General features: G+C 33.4%; 1 protein-coding gene across 2 annotated transcripts; it reads left to right on the forward strand.

Moving 5' to 3' along the window:
- Window positions 1-6,538: 6,538 nt before the first annotated feature.
- Window positions 6,539-16,696, forward strand: LOC134239430 (uncharacterized). Of its 2 annotated transcripts, none has more exons than XM_062721615.1 (3): window positions 6,539-6,618; window positions 6,757-6,802; window positions 14,107-16,696. In XM_062721615.1, exon 3 carries the CDS (start codon window positions 14,157-14,159, stop codon window positions 15,816-15,818), a length of 1,662 nt encoding a protein of 553 aa, XP_062577599.1. In that variant the 5' UTR covers window positions 6,539-6,618; window positions 6,757-6,802; window positions 14,107-14,156; the 3' UTR covers window positions 15,819-16,696. The 2 variants fall into 2 exon arrangements, with proteins under 2 accessions (XP_062577599.1, XP_062577598.1); XM_062721614.1 differs by having other exon boundaries at window positions 14,110-16,696.
- Window positions 16,697-24,336: the final 7,640 nt, after the last annotated feature.

Below are 24,336 nucleotides of genomic sequence, written 5' to 3' on the forward strand. Positions count from 1 at the left end.
CGTTGCTGTGTTTTAGATTCAGTAATATCTAAACAAATCGACCAATCAGATATTCAATATTTTGTCTAATATATTCATTTTGGTACAAACCATCTCTCAAGTACACATACAAATACATGGGTACAACGTTTAGGGACTGTAATTTTACAAGGATGATAAATGCACTGCCAATTTTTAGGTCACCTGAGTAAACTCCGGTGACCTATTGCTATCTGTTTTTGTCAGTCGTCGTGCGTTGTGTGTTAACATTTGAACATTTTTAGCTTCTTCTCTGAAACCACTCAACCAATTTCAACCAAATTTGACATATAGCATCTATAGGTGAAGGGGGAACAAATATTTTGAATTTCATGGTCCCTGCCCCCCTTGGGCCTAGGGGGTTGGGCAAAGATCACCAAAATTAGTGCAATCTTTAAAAATCTTCTTCTTTACTTCTGGACATCAAGCAGTCAAACTGTTGATATGATTGTAATCAGCATTGAGTCCTCTACCAAAATTGTGAAATCAGGGTCAGGGGTTCTAGTGCTAGGGTGGGGCTAAATAGGTTATATAGTGAAAATGCATTATTTCTTTGAAATTCTTCTTTTCTGCTCCTGGGCATTAAATAAACTAACCAAGTGCATAGTTATTTTGAATAAGACTGCTTCTTCTCATATTGGGAATTTAATGTCCCCAGGGTCAGGGGTTCTAGTGGTAGGGTGGGGCTATATAGATTATATAGTGAAAATGCAAAAATTCTTTGAAATTCTTCTTCTCTGTTCCTGGGCATTAAATAAACTAACCAAGTGCATAGCTATGTTAAATAAGGCTGCATCTTCCAAAATTGTGAATTTCATGGCCCCAGGGTCAGTGTGCTAGGGCGGGGCTATATAGATTATATAGTAAAAAAGGAATTATTTTTTTGAAAATCTTCTTCTTTGCTTCTGAGTGTTAAATAAACTAACCAAGTACATAGTTATGTTGAATAAGGCTACCTCTTCCAAAATTGTGAATTTCTTTGCCCCTAGGTTGGGGGTTCTGGTATTAGAGCGGGGCTTTATTGATTATATAGTGAAAATGCATAAATTCTTTAAAACTCTTCTTTTCTGCACCTGAGTATTCAACCAATGAACTGTGTACATAGTTATGAGGAGGAAGGATGCCTCTTTGAGATTTTTGAATTTCAGGGTCCCTGGGTTAGGGCTTAAATTCTTGTGTTAGGGCGTAACTCTAATGTTTAAATAATGAAAATGCATGAATTCTTTGAAAATCTTTTCCTTTGTTGTTGGGTATACACAGTAATGCTAATGATCATAATATATATTTATGACAAAAAACTTCTTACAAAAACGGTGAATTTCCTGGTTAATTTCCTGGCCCTTAGGACAGAGGTACTTTGGGAGGGGGGGGGACATAGTCTGAAATAATTTAATGCTTTGAAATCTGCACTTATTAATCAACAGCATGATGAAATAAAATTTCAACAAATTTCCAAAATTTTAAAGATGTGGCCCCAGGGTCAGTGGTTCCTGTGGGATGGGGAGCTCAACTGTGGACCCGTCCTAACGCAAGAAGCCCTGACTAGGGGCCCTGAAATTCAGTAAAAGTGGAGATGCATATTCTCTTTGTTACTCTGATCTACCTCTGGGTATAAAGTAACCAAACTAAGCATGCTGAGTGTATAATTATGATAAGCAATGGTGTCTCTTTCAAAATTGTGAATTTCATGGCCTCTAGTTTAAAACATGAATCAAATTCAATTGTTGGAAAGTTGTTGCATGATACTCAGGTGACCTATAAGGCCCATGGGCCTCTTGTTTTTTGTCCCCCGCTTGAAAAGTGGGGGATATTTTTGTCCGTCCGTTTTTTTTTTTTTTTAGTTTAGTGATGCTTTTGCAATGAAATTTAGCATATATGGACTAAAGATGTTATTTCTTTGATGCCAAGGTGAAATAGAATATTCCATGGAAAGCCATGAAATAGGAAAAAGAAATCATAATCAAGATATCTCTAGAACATATTAAGCTATCGCAATGAAATTTTACATAACAACTCCCTGTGGCTAGAGAAGACCCATGAAAACATGAATATATACTATTAAATTATCGGCTGTAAATTTATGAATTTGCGTCTATGTGACGCTAGGTTCACATAGGGACATCGAGATGTCATTGTTTTATTTTATCGATATTTCTTAGCATTGCAATTTATATCTGCCCCGCCCTTTGCGGGCGTATAAAATATAATTAATTATTGACTTCTCAGCTGGATGTTGATTTGAAGCTGTGTATTAATGACATTCACAAATTAAAGATTAAAAAAGCAAGACCTAGCAGAGGGTAATCCATTCATCGTTAATGGCTGACGACGCCGTTAAATCGAACACACCGCTGGTCCGTCATAGCCGGTAGTTACTCTTCTATTAGTTTTGATGATTCCAAAACAATGGAGCGGAATAAGTACTTATATTTTATTGATCACTTTGCCGACAGGATTGCATTAAATGATAAAAAGTAATTAGACTAAAGTGACTTTTTCGATTCTGGGTGTGCCAATCAAAGAGAAATGACAGGCTTGTAAAAAATATTTCAGAGATGAATATTAAATTGATAAGGTTTAATTTCCTTTAACATTGCTAATTAAAGTATATCAAAACATTATCGAGAACTGTCCTTCTTTGAAAATCTGATCTGTGAAATAGACAGGACCAGCACTTAATTAATTACATTTTTCAAAAATGGTTACACGCAGAGCAGAATGACAATGGGATCGACTTTTCATCCGGCGATCCGTCTGTCTGTCTGTTCGTCTGTCTTTTTTTTTCAGCTTAGTTTAGTGATGCAGATATAATGTTATTTGTTTAATTAAAGAATTTCTTGAAAAAAAAAATATATGATATTAATATTTATGTTCTATTTGTTATGAACAATTTCTTAAACGAGGTAAATTATAGACAAACAAGTTGATGAAAAAAGAATTTAAGCATCTCGTTTAAAGTCAGCAAATAAATTTATCATTGAGTCAAATAAATTATTTATACACTAAATTGACGAAGGATATTTTGTTATTCCCCGACCATGACAAGGAGGACAAGGCCGGTCAGTGGAACACCTGCTCCTCCATGGCACCTGATCCCACCTCTGATGTTTTGGAGGTCCGTGTTTGCTCTGGTCCTGGTTTGTTTTGTTTTATGGACTTTTGAGCTTGAATATATACTGTTCGTTATCTCCATATGTTTCATTCAAGTTCCGAGTAGACATACAAATGAAACTAGCTAGTGGTACTTGATAAAATTTCGATGTGTACATGTGTATGTTTAAAGGGGCACAGTTAGTGCGTATCGTAATTCCTGTACACCATACATTGCAAGATACTGTGTACGAGAAACACTGCTACCCTCAAATACACTTTGTAAATCAAAGAGCTTTGTAACAAATTAAACTTTGTAAGTGATCAAATACATAGGATTTAAGTTTTTAAAAATTCATATTTGATTTAAACCGATTGTTATAATTTTAAATTCTCTGATATCAAAATTTTTTATGTAACAGTATTTAATCATAGAGGGGTTTCAGGTAGAGCATTTTTCTAGGTATTTTATAGTAAAGTAAGGGTAAAATGAACTATATCCGTTAAGTGTGGAATGTAATTTTTTTTTACAACTTTTAAACAGAAAGGTGCTATTGTATAATTTGGGAAGTGTAAGTTAAGTCGGACTACCATAGGCAGTCACGTCTAATTTCATAGTGTTACAGATTCTGATGACTATATGTTTGAAGAAATTCTGATATCTTTTAAAAAGAAGTTAGGAGCCTTGAGGGACACCTTAACCATTTTTTATGGATTCTGCAAGACTCAAACAGACAGTGTTCTTTGTCACATAATTTTTTTTTCATCAAGTGCTCTAAAAATTCATGATTTTTTTTATAAGATCACCTCTATATCTGACTTAAATCCACCCTTCCCTAGCTCTATTTCCATTGGTCATGTAAAACCTAGAGTTTCTGTATGTTACTTGAGTTACTGGAACCTGTTCATGTCCTGACTATATCTTATTGACCTTTGGTGAATGTTTGGACACACTTTCACAGTCCGTCAGGTCATTGGTCTACAATAATAACAAATGCGTACTAGCATACTTTACTCGGTTTAAAAGTTTTAGCTTAAACAGAAGATTGTGATGACAGATGATTTCATTCTTGTTTTGGTCTAGAAATAATAAAATAAAGAACAAAGACCAAGCCAGGCTCCTGCTGGCCTTAGATCAGTTGTAGTGTTTGAAACGAAAACATTCTCTGTTAGACGTAATATTTGATCTCCCTTAATTTGTAAACTCGATTCTTCAGAAAAATAAGCAACCCAAACAATGATGTTACGCTGCATTTAAAGAAGTAAATCTAAAAGATAAGGCGGAATATGCAGATAAAAGTAAGTGTCCTTTATCTGGAGATAGAACTAAATATTGAGATGTTGCCATGCATACATCCGGCAGTTTACATCTTTCTGGGTGGTTTGCTTTTATATACAGCACAGTGGAAACCATTACTGATAAACGTGAGTCAAAGGAAATCTTAAAAATAATATAATAAAATCACGTATGGCAGTCGGCTGGGGTAAAAAAAATTGATAGGAAAGAGGGAAAGAAGGGTCTGGGCAGAAAGACTGGAAATTGGACGAAGATCAAAATGGAGGGTATAGAAATGAAATATATGGAGATAACGTACAGTATTCAACCTCAAAAGTCCATTAAACATACAAATTTGGAGCAGAGCAAACACAGACATCCAAATCATCAGAGGTGGGATCAGGTGTCATGGAGGAATGAGCATCCCCTGCCGACCGGCCACATCCATATAAATAAATTAAGCCTCTCCCACTGCTGCATTCGGTGTAGTTTATTTTTTATTTATTTATTTTATTATATTATTTACTTATCTTTTAACCGTATATTTCTGGATTTCTGAAAATAATAGAGTGATAAGCATGTTTATCTCTATACTGACAATTATTCAAATTGCTTGGAGTCTCTTTGACTTTTTCAGCTTCAAATAAATCGTAAATGACGTCCGCCTGTATAACACAGCGCTCCGTGACTCTACAAGACATGGACGTGTTTGATATTCTGGAATTGATAGTAAAATACTTCCGCACCCGGGGCCGCTATCTTTGACATTAATGCCGATTACGGCCAGTTCAGGTGAAAATTATACAAATTACAAGGCTTGACTGCGACTTGTATGTTTTTATGAGCGTTGTCTATCGATCTAAGTCTCTTCTCTCTTCCGCCACAGTGTCCTCTGCCGCGGATTAAACTGTTTTGTTTATATTTGTTGCTGTAGCAACGTCTCTTTTCTACTAATCACCTGGCATTGGGATTTTTTTGTAAATTAGATCCACTATACATCAAACAATTCATGCGCGTCAATCTCTCCATAAGCTGTTGTTTATCTTCAGAATACCAAGTATTCTTATTCAAGAAGCACCTCAATTAAATCGCCCTAAATCTGTGACATTTCTATAAATACTTGGTCGAAGCCCCCAGCCTCCCTTGTCAACAAGAAGAATTAACTTCACTAACCTAGATAGAACTTCCGGCCAGCTTAACCGTCATTGTCAGAAACTGTCGTCTTTGTTGTGACATCCACGAAGCTTGCAAGAGACTGTCAAATATCCAAATGTAGAATTAAAGCCAACGCAAAGGTAAGAGGCATGTTTAATTATATCGAGAGCTTAAAAATCAAAAGCTTTGAATAGAGAAACACAAAAGTACGAGAGGGCACTCCAGGTTAGATTAACTTCATTAATTGTATTTATTGAGAGATGTTAATTTAAGCCGAGAAAACAATATATTGAGAAGATAAGTCGATAGTTTGTAAATGAAATTGAATGACAATGTTCACAGCCAAGCGTGCCGCAGTCATTGATTAATGCAGTGCTCCAGGAAAATATATATCGTTTAAATCAACTTCACTGATATACCAAAAGCTTACATTGCAACATTCTCTCTCTCTCTCTCTCTCTCTCTCTCTCTCTCTCTCTCTCTCTCTCTCTCTCTCTCTCTAACGACGACTTATCGGACTGCACCGTAGGCATGTGGAATTACTTTTAAGTTTGTCATTTGATTGTGACGTAACCATCAATAGATCCGATTAAAGGATTAACAATAGCACGCACGTGCACACTGCATTAGGCAAACACTCATCTCCTTGCAGATCTAAAAACATGAATACAGAGTATAATTACCTGTTAAAATACTGAACAAATATTTACGAAAAGGTTTAATATATATTTGACAGGAAAACGAAACAAATGTTTCATTGCAAAAATTCCATCGTGTCATATTCTGTCTTTGTTTAATTTTCAGACTAATTTCACTTTTTGTGTTTGAATGAATCTTTAAATTCAGAATTCTACTTCAGATTTGACATCTGCTAAATACAACAAAGATGAGAATTAAAACTGTCTGATTAATACAGAGTATCGGATCTGTAAAAGACATCTGGACCAAATTTCAACATAAGTTCAGACGACTGCGGTCACATCAATGATATACAGACAGTGAGGGGATAGATTACTTTGGACATCTGAATACTATATGGGATTCATGTATCGTATTTAAAAAATAGAAAACACATACGGGTAAGTTTTGACAGATCTTTGTGGCGGGTCCGTATTGATTACAGTGTATCTGTTCGCGGTACCATCACTTCTATGTCGTTCTTTGAATATTGATCTGAAGGCTTATTGTGCAATTAAATATTTTTTCCATCATTTCAGATGACAGCGTTGAATATTGCGGATGTGAAATTACCCTGCTAATAAGGTAAGTCACATCTACACAAAAATTGGATATCTATCTTTTCAATCAATATTTCATCTTGATAATATTTACTTATTGAGATGGATTCATATTTAATAATCAGTTTTACTTATTGAGTTAATCTATAGAAATATTGAAGTGTGCATTGTTGGAATTTAAATCTAACTGACGTGCAGCGTTGCTCCTTCGGAGTAGAGAATAATGGACGAATAAAAGCGTTAAAGAGATTCAGAATGGCCGTAAATTAGAAATTAAACCACATGTTTAAAGAAAACATAAGCACACTCATAAACTAATCCCCCACTGGCGAGACGCAACGGATTAACCATACACTTAATGCCAATATTGGATTAAAGGTGAAAGTGGGAGATAAAAGGATTAAAACACCTTCTTGTCTGGTGAAACACAATTTATATGTTTGCTGATTTTGTCATCTGGGACCACTGATTGTGTAATAGATCAGTGTGGCCTGATCAGTCCATTGTATACTATAAACTATAGACTAGATACACGCTGGTCTCCCGGAGTTGTGTTTAGATTTCAGGTGCATAAAACTTTGTGATGGATTTAATTTTAACGAATTTAATCTCGTTTATAAAAGGTAAGACATAAAGGCATGCAGATTGGCATGTTTTTCTTTCCACAAACATTTCAGGAACAATTCGTTGATATTAGGCCTATTTTATTTGAAGAAATTCTAGGAAAAAATTCAAGAAAAATGTTCCCAAAATATGAGGATGTCAACTCATTCTGAGTATTTTGCTTTTGCTTTAAAATTAATGACATTTAAATTTGGTTTGATGATTCAGTCAAAATATTGTAATAATCCAGTAAAAATAGTGAGTTATTCTCCAATTAGCCAATTTTTAATTCTATTCAAATGGCGATATTCTGATTATTCAAAAAACATAAAATAGAACATATATAAAAAACATATAATATATCGTGATATATAAATAAAATCATATAGGAAATTTGTAAAAGACCTCTAATTTTCTTGGTTTATTTAACATTTGGGGTTTGATATATAAAATAAATAAGTTAAATATAAATTTATGAAATAAATAATAATTAACACCAATAACATATTTTTCTTAAAACATATGAACAACTCTTTTGAATAAATTTCTTATTTGCAAAGAAATAATTTGTTTATTTCAATCAAAAAAAGATTTTATAAGCAATTAAACATATGATACAAGAAGCTAATATCATACATATAGAAAAAATGTGTCTAATAAAATCTTTGAAAAATTAAAAAAAAAAAATGCATACCAATATTCTTAAATTCTTCTATATTACATTAATAAATACATTAATGTGTCATGACTTTATTGCAAATAATACATCTCAATATTAGCTTATCATATGCATGAATTTAGTGTATATGGAGAGAGAGAGGGGGAGGGAGGAAGAAACAATATTCTTAAAAATTGTGTAAAGAAGAATTTTATTTGAAAATAAAGGATCAGATAAAGTGAATGGAAAATTTCAAATCTGGTAAGAGATTTCTGTTAAGCAGAAAAATGTTCTGTACAAAAATTTTAGCCTTGGCATTTTCAGTAAATCGTGCTGCATTTATTTACAAAAAAAATTTAAAATTCGAAAATTTGTACAAAAATAATTCATTGCAATCGCTTTAAAACATGCGTTTCAGAATACTTTAATGTACATATTAGGATGAAATCAGTTCAAGGACTCTTTTAAAACTTTTAAATTATTATCTTATAATGAATTTTTTTTTTTCGCAAAAGAGATATTGTTGATCGAGGAGAAAGAAGGGGGTTGGGGAGGGTTAATTTTCTGTTCACACGCCTATGTGAGGAGACATACAAGGATAAACGTAGATATTAAACTAAAACTGTTAGGTTCTTGAAGGAGATTATGGTCGATAAAATAAGTAAATTTTAAATATAAAAGCGAGTTTAAACAGAAAAGCTGAGTATTGAAGGTGAAGAGAGGTGGGAGGGAAGCTTTGATTTTTTTGTATTGTTTTTGGCATCAGTACTTTCAGTGTGTAGAGCGATATTGTTGAAGTTGATGCGATCGATTTTAAGCCCGGGTTTAAGCGAACAGAATATTAAAATTTAAAACGTTTCTACAAACATTTTTTTATTACTAGTACTTAAATATTTGCTTTCTCATTACCATCACACGACAGCGTTTTACTGCGCTAAGTAGTCAGTCAGAAGGGTTAATTCTCTACACATAGTGATTTTCAGGTAAATTGAAATGTAAATAAAAAGGTGTCGAGCTCAACTTAGGGTGAGGCTAAAATGAGATATACTTGTTACATATGCGTTGTCCGTATAAATTTCTTTATTTTTCCAGAATAAGTACTTTTTAATGGTGCTAAGTTAGGTGAAATTCAAACAAGTACTAAATACCTGTATGAATTTCACCGAACTTTATAGCAGAAATAAATTGACATTCATGTACCCTGCACTCATTGGGCAGGAAAGCGGGTCTAAAACTATTTTAAAGAATAATAAATACAAAGCTACAATCCTTGGCATCAAGCAGTCAAACTGTTAGCATGACTGTAACACAAGTACTGACTCCTTTACGAAAATTGGGGTAGTCCCGTTCACTTATAAAACTTCATACTTATGACTTTCCCTACCAATTTCACATAAATCTGCGTTTTCTAGGTGGGGTCTGCGTTTTTAAGGGGGTTCCTAGGTCAGTTTTACTTGGATTACAATATACATTTAAACATTTAAAAACTGCTAATTCCGGACTCCCTCCCCCCTTATATCCGCTCCAGTCAATCAACACGTTGCAGTGGAACAGGTACGGACTTTCCAAGTGCATATTTATCTCTTAAAAACCTCTGAGATGGGATTAGGTGCCATGGAGGCGTAAGCATCTCGACCGGTCACGAGCGCAATGTTTCTTGTAATCATTCCCACCCTTTCCGAGTTGTGCTTGCCGTTATATGGAATTCATTAAAACAGTTCACCCCCTCTCTTCTAATTTTTTTCTGGGACTAATATTAGTATATTAGGTGCTCATCTCATTGACAGCATTATGAGGATGTTGACCGATTAACGCCTAAAGGCGGATAAAATATTCCGACATAGATAAGGGCTACATACCCGACAGCCGGCCATAAATCATGTCGGTACTGCAGAAACATTGCTAAACAATTATTCCGAAATTTTTATTCGATTATTGGACAATTTACATCGATTTGTGAAAGATATGATAATATATTGCCGAAGGGTATTGATGCGTTCCCAAAAATTAATTAATTACTGTCATTTATATGGTAAATTGTAGCGGACTTTTTTTTTAAAAGCTGGCTACAAATGTTTTTCTAATAACCAAATATCTTATTACATACCAGCTATCTAGAGCCGAGGTATTTCATCCATTTGTTACATTCTTGATTGGAGATGAAGCATAAACGCCATCATCAGCAAAGATAGTGAGGATAATTAAAAATTACTGATAAGGTGCTAAATTATAACAAGATCAATTGGGAAATCAATTTTCTTGTTTTCCCAAATAAATTTATGATCTAGGGAACCGCCCTGTTGTTATTAATAAATTTTATTAACTAAAACATCTTTGGATGTGACAGAGCGGTATGCTGCTTCTCCGTCTGTAGGAAAATACTGAAACTTCTTTCCTTTGCAAATGAAAGTAGAAAATAAAGATTCTTTAGAAAATCTTTGAAAATCTTTTCTAGAACAGCAGTATTATTCAGGCGCGGATTCGGGAATTTTTTTCAGGGGGTCCACCCTACTCCAAAAAAAAATCCAGCCCAGAAATTTCTTGACAAGCAAGAAAAAAAGAAGGTAAAATCACTTCTTAGAAGTACAAAAGTATTTGGGGGGATTACTTTTAAAGCTTCATACTTAGAAATTTTCAAACCAATTTCACGTAGATCCGCGGTTTCGTGGAGGGGTCCGCGTTTTCGGGGGAGGGGGGGGGGGTTAGATCACTTTTTTCTGGTTTAGTATATGAACATTAAATAACTCTGCAGATTCCAGTCTCCGGAACTATAACTACCCCATCCCAAACAACCCCCTCTAGATCCGCGCATGTTATTATTTTGTTTTAAAGTAAATGCAAAATTCACAAAATGAAACTTCCGTATAGTACGTATACATATTCGTCCAACTCATGACTCCCCTTCCACTTTTAGCTAGGATGGGGAAACAATAATAATGCCTAGGATTTATACAATAAAATATAAAGATAACGAACAATGTTCAAACAAAAGTTCATTCAATCATTACAAATCAGGGGCCCGCTTCACAAAAGGACTTGCGACCTAAGACCAAAGTTAATTGTTCATATAACTTAATGATTAACATTATATCAAAAATTTTTTAAACCTTTTAAAAGGAATGTGGTAAGATATTTTTACACAAACAATTTCTCAGAGAATTATTAATTTTGCAAATTTGGAGATGGGTGAACATGACGAGAGATAAGCCCATAGTGCAACAAACATGAAGGTGAAAAATTAAATCTCAATTATATCAAAATTTTCCTTGATTTTTCATCTAACGTTTAAGTATACTTTATGTAAAATTTCTACAACTTGCACAAATCTCATGAAGATTGAAGTTATTTGGCTATGAAATATTATACACACACGAAAGAGGACAAAACGAGTCATTTTTTCACACTATAACACTATTTTTCGATATGAGTGGGTCTTCTCTCCATTTTTTTGAAAGTTAATCTTTACAGTTTGTATGCATACATACATATTTTGGTTTCCAAAACTATGGAGCAAAGGCCCACTATACCTTAAAAATATAATTTTATGACATAAATTTCGTATCTTTTCGAGAAATATTTGAAGTGCCTTAAGTTAATGGTCATATCACAAACATGATTTAAATGCCACAAACTAATGCCTAGGTCACATTTCCAGGCCGGTAGCCGTAGACCGGTGGTAATCGGTAGTAATCCGTGGTGTTAACGATGCCTCAACATCGGTCCACATCGGCCAATAGTCCTTAAAGTATCAGTCACATTATTCAGCGATGGGGTATACGATGGACATCCAATGCGTTTTATGAGAAAAATGGCGTGGTTGCTGGCCGGACTTACAAAGGCCTAGCGATGCATTGCTAATCATAAAACGATGTTCCAGGATAATCGGCCGATGTATATTACATCGCTTATACATTGGTGAACATTGTTTGTACATCGGTTCGACTACGGGCCAATGTTTGGTCGAACATCGACCGATGATCGGTCGTTATCTGTTGAACACCACTAAACTCCCCGATGACCTCAGATTCAACAGATCTTGGACGACGCTCGGCCAAACATCGGCCTATCCTTGAAAGATGTGTTAATGATGGGTTGCCGATGAGGAGCGATGTGAGGCATCGTTGGAGACATCGCTGAATTTTAACAACGAATTATTTCCTACCGATGACCCCACCGATTCGCAAAAAAACTCAGTCACCGTCCGATCACTAGTGGTGCCCGGCCGGCAACCACGCCATTTTCATCAAAAAACGCATCGGTTTCTCATCGTACACCCCATCGTTGGATAATGTGACTTATACTTTACAGAACTTGTGTAGCGTAGTGGTTAGCGTGCTAGTCTCAATAGAGAATGCAATTCAGGATTTTTATTGCCATGGTTCGAACCCAATGGATACCACATTATTTTTTTTTTTTAAAAAGAATAATTTTTTTTCTCTTTCTTTTTTTTCTATTTCTTTTTTTTTTCTCTCTTTTCCTCTAACGTGATGGATAACAACCCGTCGGTCGAATTCCTCACGTTTCAAAATTGAACCAAACTTGCATAGGTTTTTGGAATAAATTTTAACGAAAATTTTTCCTCAAAAATTTTTGTTTATCATGATTTCATAAAAATCAATTATTAGAACTTAATTCTAAATACAAAATTCACAATTTGAATATGATTTTTATATGTCTGAAGCTAATGGGCTTTCTGAACGCTAAGTTCACCCATCTCCTTTTTCAATCATCTCGAGTTTGTGGTCTTAGTCGGAAGTTCTTTTGTAAAACGAGCCCTAGGAACAGAGCGAACACTGACCTCTTAAACATCAAAGGTGTGATCAGGTGCCATGGAGGAAAAGCATCCCCTGCGGACCGGTCACACCCGCCGGTGCTTCTTGTCATGATTTGGAAATAACGGGAAAAACGTCCACAATTTAGTGTGAACATGTATATTGTTTAGGATATTTGAGTAAAATGCTAGTAACACAAACAATATCATGTAAATGTCAAACTGAAATAACTTTGATCAGAACCAGCAATATAAGTTTATGAAATGCTATAAACTGTAGAAAGTCAAAGAATGCAAGCATCAGGTTTGTCCTGATCGTATTCCCATTGGCGCAACAATCAGTGTTCCAAAGCAAGAAACAATTATAATTAAAAAATTGAAGCAAATGTTATAAAAATCCTATCCAGAGTTTATGATTTTAATGTCCATTAAGCAAGAGGAAAGGCTATTGTTTTTCAATTATCCAAAAGTATGTCAGAAAAGGGGGGAGGGGGTTAAGGTGAGCTTTCATGTCCAGTTCAGTGTTCTTGCTTACCCCCTATACTTATTGACTGAAATGTAAGGGGAATATTTACACCATTGATGTTTAGAAATTTACGGAAGAAAATTTGATATATTAATTAACTTACTTCAGCGAGTACGCTTTATTTATGTCCTCGAAGGTTAAGGTTCAAAGCAACAAAAAAGATCTAAAATAGCAAAAATGTATTTGAATACTGTGTTAGAAAATGAAGTTGTCAAACTTAAGCTATGTTACGTAAGACATTTCAATAACAAAAGATCCCGGGGTCCCACACGTCGACTGTTCCATTACTTTAAAGCAAAAGACAAATTTAACACGCTAATGGACGACTGATGCAAAGCAATTCTGTATTGTGAATCAGTGATTGTGTCCTTTCTCTAATGTACTTGTGCAATAAAGGAGAACACAGAAATGTTATTAAGGAGTCATTGTTGTATGGATTTGCAGGATGATGCTGCAACTGTCAATTCTAGCAAGAAAACAATCATTGTTTAACTCCCTTCACTTCACAGGTCAAGAGGAAGTAACATTAAGACAAAACATAAACGAAATGAAAATTCCTATTTAAATGTCAGTATCGGCTCAGCTCAGTTTAATCACCATCTAACGCGTTCACTGACATCGATTGCTAGGTAGAACCTTGTAATCCTAATTTGTAAAATTCCATTTATGCATGAGGAATGCAGAAAGCATGCATTTTAATTTTTTGCGTATGAATGTAATTAGTCAGTTGTTATGATAATAACCTGGATTATTCTCATGTTTTCTTTTAAGTAGACTGTATGACATGAAGAAAAGAGACCCACAGAACTAATTCGAGAGAGATGGCAAGTGAAGTATGCCAACCGCAAAGCGGTCACGTGATTAACCAGCACGGAATGTCACGCCCGACATCAAAACGGTACAGCCTCGCGCTTAGTACCTCTAGACCAAAAACGGATCAGCCGTCCATAACACCACGTGACCTAGCAGATTGGACCGATCAGGAATCTATGGCCACAGAAAGGTCCAGTATCCTGCAGAGGCCAATGACCGCTAGACCCATATCGAGAAGAAGTCGAACATTCGTCACGACGGATGAAAGTGGTTCAAATAACACGTCATATCATACTTTGGAAAGAAATATGAAAAATATACAAGGAGCAAACCCGACACATGCTCCGACCCTGATAAACAGTTATTACAACCACAGTCCTGGGTACGAGTTTGAGAAGTTTACCGGTAATATCCGAGACGACGAGGAGTATTACCTGGATATGGACCCAATCGAATACTTCTACAGCCCAGTGTTCGATTTGTATCCTTATGGCTACATACTGAAAAATCAGTCAAAAACAATTCAGACACCAAAGAAATATTCTAATATATATCCCTCAAAAGGAGATTTTGAAACCAAAGAAAATCAAAATGATAACTTTTTGTCTTCCAAGACAACAAATGAGACGGGAAGCACGGATCCTAAAACCCCCAAACCCGTGAGTGATTTTTCATTAAAAGCAAATCCCTTTCCCCCTCGCAGTCGTCTCCCCGTCCCTATTGCAAATCCCAAGTTTAAGAAAGCAATACCTAAACATGATAGCACTCCACCTGTTCAAAATATCGAATATCGCAGGGATTTGTTTGAACCGAAACAGAAAATAACAAAGATGGGTTCATTAGCAAACAATTCATCATTAAGGTCGCACGACTTTCAAACAGAGCAAACAAAGGCGCCAAACAAGCGCGGAGACACCTTCTCCAACCCTAAAATCAATTACCTTGGCGCTAAAAGAAAACAAAATGATACATTGGTGAAATCAGGATTGTCTAATTCAAAGTTTGAAGTAGTTGATAGAGATCAGGAGAACAGAACAAACAGCGTGATTACTCGCGATTTGGATAATCATCTGACTGGGGACGACTCAAATAGTCGCTTAAAGTCTCGCGAAAAGTGTTCTTATAACAGATTACGAGAGTATTCCCATAACTCGCCTAATTACAGTGTATCAAAAAAGCCCTCGGAATTGAACATTGAAAGATCTCCGGTGAGCGGAAAACAATCAGTAAAGTTCCATGACAACCAGAAGAGTCACAAGTTCAGTGAGAAATGGACTCCGTCAGGGCGTACGCTGGATAGTCATTCGATTCTGACAAAACACAAATCAAATGTAACGAACCAGCAACCTCTCTTTAGGCCTAAAGCACCGGAAGTCCATAATCAGATTAAGTCACGTGATCATAATGCAACCAGGAGACCTCTTTCCGAGGATATAAACAGTGTGATGACGAAGGAAAATAACTCATCAGAAGTTAAAGCGGACAGACTTCAGAATTCTCCTGTCATTGGGAAATACAGGCACCCTTATTTGAGAACAGGAAAGCAACTGAGCCTGCCGAAGATTCGCCCGCAGACGGAAAAACCACCATTGTTAGAAGTCAAGGCCCCTAACTCACCTCCCAGAAAACTGAAACCAGTGTTAGTAAAATTTGATAACATGCATTTCTGAAATAAACAGAAATCTTTCATCACTTTATATTTTTTTGTGCTGCAGACAGTACTGCTGTACGTTTCTTTTAACAATTGTGCTGAATTCTTTGTCCGTGGAGACAATGCATTTATTTTATTTTACGCTTTTCATTCCAAGTGCTCTGAAAACTTTTTTATATATATATAATTAAGCAGATCAGTGTTGTAATTGTTGATCATATACATCAACTCAAGCACGATTTGAAAAACTCTTGCCAGCTCAGTCTATGATATAAACAGTTTTTATTGTGTGTTTGAACTGAGAGTTACAATGGTGCTTATATCTTGTAAAAGAAAATCTCTGTGAGATTCATTAATAAACTGAAAGTGAGTAACGTTCTGTGCCAAGACAAGGTCTCATTGCAGATTTTCTCCAGAATTAAGACTAATTAACATTCCCTTTCCCTCTCAATAGAATCATCAGAACAGATCTGACACGCGGGGATTGTTGAAATTTTATTCTCATTAGTAGTTAATCAAAATTTATTGCAGCTTGTCAACAATAGGTCTACACAAATCCACACATTCATGTGCTACCTATTTTAATTAAAAGAAAAAAAACAGTTCTGTTTAATATTGTCAAATTGATCAAAGATGGAATTTAAAACATTTGTATGAAAGACCCCCGATTCTGCTCAGGGTATGGCAATTGCCAAGCGAATGCGAGACACAATGGGCAGTCGACTGATATACACATATAACAAATAATGAAGTTTTTGTCATGTCGTATTCATGTCGACAAATTCGTATATAATGATATGTTTGAGTCCATGTCACCAAGATTCTCTTGTCGTTAAACGGGAAAGTAAACTTATTAAATTTTCCATTTAAGAAAGATTTCCCAATATCTAGATGTGCGCAAAGATAAATATATTTAATTGTGATATTGTTATTACTGTTAATAAATTGTGACTTGAAAACGTTTTCTTTGTCTTTGAAATAATAAAGAAAAACGTTGTTTTAAAGACGCAGAATGGCCTTTTTCAAGAATCATAAAAAACGAAGGTAAAGAGATAGAACATTCATTAAAACAGGAAAGTAAAAGCGTGTGACAAATGAGTAAAAACAATTTTGTTTATCGATTGGGAAAACATTAGTTCTGTGGATCAAATTCCCCATTAAATTTTGAATTCTTTTATGTAGTGTTGTCATGGATACTTACAATAACAGTTGCGAAATATGTCCTTGTAGGATTATCGTCACAGAATAAAAATATAAAGTATGTAGGCTTTTTAGGCAAATTAACATAACTAAAATTCAATTTTTTATCCAATAAAAAAAATCAAAACATTTCATTCGACCAAGGAAAAAATAATCCGACGCGTAATTTGTATGTACGAGGGCCATTCAAAAAGTTTGTTAACATCATATCATTACCCAATTTGGAACACGTGTTTTGCAACGGATTCGAACAAATTGGAATATATTGATTATCAAAGATTTAAGATGGCCAGAATGGGGTCACGGACCAGGGTCAAAATTTGGTTGTTTACTAATTATACACTTTATAATGTCTATACCTTTAGCGAAATAAAATTTAAATGTTTAAATAAATTTTTTTGTTTATAAACTTTTTTGTAAACATTTGTTGTAAAAGATATATTTTTCTAAAGACTAGTTATTAAAAAAGCAAAAAAAAAAAAAAAAGTTTAAAAAAAAATGAGAAAGCTATTGAGCAACCTAGTAAAATTTTGTTTGCAGTTGGAAACCTTAAAACAAACTTTTATGATTACAAGAAAAAATATATGTAAAAGAGCCGTGCATTTGTAAATGTAAATGAAAGAACAATAACAAGTAATTTTTTTACGATTCAAATGAAAAATTAAAGAATACAAATAGAAAATTAAAGAATACATATGGAAAATTATACAATATAAATAGAAAATTATAAAATACAAATAAAATTTATACAAAACAAATAAAGAAATATACAATAGAGATTTTTAAAAAATTATTACAAATTGTAAATTCTTATATGTAACTTCCAGTTTAAAGGCATAATACATTAGGCAAGGAATCAAAAGTTTTTATTTATTTTTTTATTTTTATTTCGTTAAAGATAAATAAATTCAAGTTTGGGACATTTTTTACTTTTTCTGAAATTTTTTGTTGTTCTCCACTTTTTTTCACGCCACTTTTTGTAAACTAAACCTGTCATAATAAATTCAAAAAAAAAAAAAAAAAAACAAGAATACAAATTTAGCCGTAACTTTTTAAATATTGGATGAAATGCTTTGAAAGTCAAAACACATAAGAATAAATCAAAACACATAAGAAATCAAAATAAAAACACAGTCATAAGAAATAAGTCAATATCCCTGACAAAAGGGCGTATGTAATAATTAACAGATAACAATATATAGTAATCAAATCAGTTTTGCACGTTTAACTACAAAACTACAATTAATCGTTCTCAATAGCTTACTTACACTTAGTTAGTACTAACAAAAAAAAATCTCAAAGCAAATAAGTCAAAACAAAAAAGTTATAACAAATAAGTCATAACAAGTAAGTCAATGTCCCTCCAGGGCTTCCGTAGTAATGTCTATAGCCATACCTTTAGCGAAATAAAATTCAAATGTTTAAATAAATTTTTTTCTTTTATTTCAAATGCTAGAATTTAATGTAATACATATCTTCATCTAAAATATATATTTTTTCTAAAGATTCAACTCCAACGTTAAATAATTAAGAAAAAAAACCCCCCCCCCCCAACCGCCCCACACACACAAAAAATCAAATTAATAAAAAAAATGACTGTTAAACTCAAATAAATGACCCACATAAAATTTCAGGAAAAGCAGCGAAAGTGTATTAAAATATTTCAGTTTCCAAAGTATATAAAATTTTAATTTATGCAGAAAAAATTACAAATCCGTGAGTTTAAAATTTAAGTGCAGAACAAACTGGCATATAAATAGCCTATTTTTTAGATGTCGTTAATAGCATTCGATTCTACTGATTTGAAATAATATATTTAAAAGATCCTTTGTTGCATTGAAATTTATTTGTAAATGAAATAGCGATTTTGTATATGAAAAATCAATATACAAGTAATTTTTTTATTTGCATTCATGAAAAAATATTGAAAAATTAAACAATACAAATGACGCGAAGAAAATTAAAAAGAATACATATTGGAAAAAATTATCAAAAAACCTTTATATAATTTAAAAGTATATAAAATACAAATAAAATTTATACAAAGCAAATAAAGAAATATACAATAAAAGTTAAAAAATTACTTTAACCCTGCCTTGTCGTCGGAATAACAAACTTTTGTTAAAGTTCGATATATTAAAAATATGACATATGCTTAAAAATAGTAAATTTATATATGAATTTTTTTCTTTGATTCGCGGGATAGAAAGATATGTTAATCGCTTAATCAACATGCCATAATCACCTTGCATATGCATGTACATGTAGCATGCAAAACGTTAAACAATATATCGTTGAAAGTTTTATTTATTTTTTATTTTTTATTTGCATATTTATAAAATAGAGGAATTACCATTATTGGTTTTGATTTACATCTACAAACTGTATTTTTTACCATGTTTTACTGTAATTTAAATTTCAACTAATAGAGATGTATTAATAGACTATATTATTACATTTATCTATTTAAGTGAATAATATATTTGCCAAAACTGAGAAATGAGCCCTTCAAATAGCGCTGCATATCAATTTCCTATCAAAGTACAAAGCGCTACATAAACCCACTCTAATGATTCGATAGATGTTTTTATGAATCTCCATAGAGCATTTAAATTTACATTTCTAACTTTTTTAATATCACTCTTGAGAATGAAAGACGAGAGGTTTGATTATTTCTCTGTATTTTATCAATAATACATGGTGATAAAAAAGATACCAAAACAAGCTAATACATTTATCGTTTTTGCATCACAAAATCAAACAACAGAATAAGTATGATGAACGGCTATTGAACCTTCTCTACAATAAAGTTTAACTTTTGACTGCAGTTAGCAATTTTTGCAAAAACTCCGCTTTTTCATGCGAACACTTGCTCTGGAGTGAAATGTACAATCTCCGTCACCGTTTGTTATTTGTGACGTCACTTTCTTCCTGAAAATCAAAAATAAATGAATGAAAAATCCAAAATGCACCATCACTTATACAAATGGAATACTATACTAGTATTTAAAAAATACTAGTGATAGATTTAAGGGCGAAAAGATGGCTCAAAACCATTCTATACAATTTTATCAATACTGTGGGTATTTACATGTAGTACTTGGAGGTGTGCTTTATGCCGTACCAATGAACGGTCAAACAGTGGTAGATCATTCAAACAAGAGCAAGCGTTAACGAACAGTATTCAAGCAAGTCTATTAAACAATACAATATAGGAGCAGAGCAAACAACAACCATTTAAACATAAGAGGTAGGATCAGGTGCCATGGAGGAGTAAGCATCCCCTGCCGACTGGTCACACCCGCCGTGCGCTCCTTGTCATGATTGGAAAATAACAGAAATTCGTTAATTCAAGGTATAACTAATGGACTAACAAAACGTATGAAAAATGTCAGTCAGCGTTTGACTCAATGATAAACTGTATTTCCTGACAAGGTCATTGTATCGACCATAGAACTTACGGAATGATATCTTTAAACGTGATTGCTAATAATATTGTTTCATCAACTTTTTTGTCAATAATTTACTCGTTTTAGAATTTGTTCATACGTAGAGCAAGCTCTACTAAGAAATATAACTCCGTATACAGGCAATAAAGGTATACTGATCACTTTTATCGTAGAGCTTGGTTGTTAGATTACCATTAATGTCTTTTTCAATATCTTAACTAGTTTTTTTTTTAAATGTTCAAAACATGCTCTTGCGTATCGAATCAACTGAGAAATAAAAAAATCCGTTTGCAGGTGATGAAGGTATATTGCTGCATAAATAAGGGAAGTTGACGGTAGAAAAGTTAAAGTCATCACGTTTGTCATCCGATGGCTGTTCAATAAATAATGTCCTGAACTGTATGACATACAATACAGATATCATATGACATTAAGCTTGACTTTTTCGCATTATTCAATCTTTAATGAATTTATAACAAATTATGTGACCACTTTTCATCACATAGTTTCATTGTGAGAAGCTGGAAAACAAGGGCTATTCGAGACACTGCATGTAAAATGAATGGTAAAGAATCAGGAAACTAGTGTGAAATTAAACACTTCATTTAAGCTGCTGTAAAACTCGTTAAGAATGCCAAAGAAATATTCACTGAAATATATAACATTTACAGCAATCAATGTCTGTTTTATTGACAAATGAGCAGGCGGATTTAAATGATAAAAAAAAATTATATAATGGGCATCAAAAATGGGTACCGTCCTTGCCAACAAAAATTATAACAACTCATGATACTGTTTGTCAATTTTCAACAAATAATCACTGATGAAGTATGATTGACTTTAAGACACATAGCAAATTTAATAGACATCATTTCGGGAGTAGTTCACACTGTTTTAAAGAAATGTTTGACAGTAAAAAAGCTTAGTATTCAAAGGTCACCCTATGTTTTGAAAAATGAGTGAAAACGACAGCATGTAAGAATATCTAAACAATTACTTTAAAAAATGAAAAAAGTAGGTATCCAAGTTTGTTTGAAATTCAGACAAATAATGAAACTTGAATCTATTGCTTAAAACCATCGAAACAAAATTTACAATAAGTGTACTTGACAAAAACAGCAAAGGTCTGAGAAAAGCAAAGAATTGCAAGAGCACAAAGACATATTTCTATGCAATTTTCTTAAATATATGTGCTCTTGTTTGTTAAAATTCGTATTCGGGGAGGCAATTTAATTTCTGGCAGAGTCAAGTAAGCAATTTTTTTGCAAAAAAATCGAAAGGTTATTGAGAGGAAGGAACCAGAATCAGAAATCCACTACATTAAATTTCTTCATGACAGCGTCCAAACCCGCACGCCATGAAGAGTAAAGGAGTTTTGGGGATAAACAGAAAGTGATTTTTTCACATTAACAATATTCGCTATATCTTTCACCTTTTGACTTGTTTCATTTTCCAAACTTGAAAAAACACCTTTCAGAATGAAGAAACTAGTCCAGGAAATCATGAGATCTGCCATTTTCCAGTATACTAAGGGTCATACCCAAAAGAGTTCTAAAAACAATCAGAAGTTGGATAAAAAATTTTATCGACATGTGTTTTAATTGAAAGAGAACATTTAAGTTAAATTATTAAGACTAAATCATTGAAAAGCATCTTTTGCATCTTTCTGAGCACCGAGGACATTATTTATTGAACAGCCTTCGTAGAGCTTGTTTGTTAGACTACCATTAACGTCCTTTTAATGTAAAATATCTAAATATGAAATAGATGTGTCAGACTCTGTAACTGACGTTCTTTCCCAAGAACTGAATACGACTGAATATATTGTTGAAGAAACCGATAAAGAATTCAAAATATGTTTCCTGGGAAAATCAGCACGATTATTTAGTCAACGTGACTTGTTTTAATTTTCGTTATAAGATTTCTACCCAGATATGGATTGATCTACGATTTCAATAGAAAAATTAATGATCTTTATTCTTTAGTGTATAAATTGATGTACCTAAGACATGTACTGAAGTATGTAAGAGAAACAGATTCAAGGTATTAACTTAGTTAGAAGCTTATCTTAAAGATGTAGAAAAAAGAGAACTGGACCTGAATTTTAACAAGGATTAAAATTTGCCCAAATCTTTGCTTTTGCATTAAATCTTTGAACTATATGATGTATAGAAAAAATAAACAGTAATCAAGCTCAAAGTCCATTCAAATAATACAAATAGGGGGCAGAGCTAACACGGGACCTCTAAAAACATGAGAGGCGGGATCAACTGCCATGGAGGAGTGAGTATCCCTTGTGACCGATCCCATCCGCCATGTGCTCCTAATCATGGACGTGAAAACGTAAAAATAATGAAGACAATTCAAAGTGTAAATAATGACCTAAAAATTAGAATAAAGAAATATCAGTCACCATAGGACCTAATAATAGATTTATTGACCACAGAACTTAATAAATAATGATTTTAAACGAAACTGCTCATATTCTTCTTTCATCAATTTGTTTGTCAATAGCTTGCTTCCTTTTAAAACTTGTTCGAATGTTGAGCATACTCTTTCATATCAAATCAAGTGAAAGATATTAAACCAAAATGAAGGTGATAAGGGTACTGTATATTGCCTTATAATTAAGGTAAGTTGCCGAAAATTTCCTATTCCTCTTTGTTAATTTCAGATGAAATATTGCTTCAGGAAATATCCATTTCTATATTTATAAAATCCAGATCAAGGAAAGCCTAGCTATTTCTCGAGTCTTATTCTTCATAACTAATCTCCTTCTTCCCTTTTAATCTCCAGTGGATAACTTAATTGGCTTCTTTCTTTCGTGACTGACTTTCCTTTCAATAAAAGCAGCCGTCATCTGTTGATTAAAAATCTGAATCTACATCACATCTGTGACAGAATCCTCAACCGAGACATGGAAGTGCAGAAAAAGAAGTCTTTGATCAGGACATTTATTTTGTTCTCCAAGAAAAGAAACATTAACGTTTGATGTTCGAAATATTATTACAAATTATAAATGAGAAATATATAAGTCTTCAATTAATTGCATGTAGAGAATTTGGGGTCGTAAATACCCATAAATACCGAAAACAAAAGAAATCGGTCTTTAGGAATCAGTCACTCTCCAGTACATGTAGTTTGGCTGATTTTCAATTTAGATATTTTTAGCTCACTTGAGCAAGAAGGTCAAGCGAGATTTCTCTCTCTCTTTTTTTAAGAACTAATTTTTTTTTTCATTCAATCCTTATTTTCTCCATTGGGAGATTTGAAAAGTTCCAGAGTCTGCAAGACCAGAGTCTATCAGCTGAGGTTTGTTGTCCATGGGGCTCTTATTTCTATTGTATTCAGATTTTTGGTCTACTTTGCGAACGATGAATCTAATTTAGTTGAAAAAGCATTTTCTTTATTATTTTTGAACTTTAAAAGGGTATTAGGATAGCTCAAAGAACTAATTACGACAATTGATTACACAAGTAACGCGACATAATGATAACAAAATAGTGTATGATTGTCACTAAGGGAAAGACATAAAATTACGTCTGTAAATAATCGGAATGTAAAGATAAATGATTTTTACATCTTTCGAATAAAAATTATTGTCATTTTATTATCATTGTCATTATTAAAAATTTAGATAGCTCAAATAAATGATGTCGCTCTACCGTTGGAATTTCCTGATTATAACAAAATGAGCTTCTTTTATTTGTGAATAAATGTTTCTCTTCAAACAGAACTTAACGATAATTCATTTTAACTGATTACTTTTCATCTTGCACTTTCATCTGATTATACTCATATCGGAATTTGATTTGAATAAATACCGTCTTTTGTTGCTATTAATGAACTAAAGATTGGCATTTTCAGTTTTATTGCAACTGGATTTCT

The sequence above is a fragment of the Saccostrea cucullata genome, unplaced genomic scaffold, assembly GCF_032062105.1.
Source record: "Saccostrea cucullata isolate Sc308-1 unplaced genomic scaffold, CSIRO_AGI_Scuc_v1 ctg344, whole genome shotgun sequence".
NCBI lineage: Eukaryota > Metazoa > Mollusca > Bivalvia > Ostreida > Ostreidae > Saccostrea > Saccostrea cuccullata.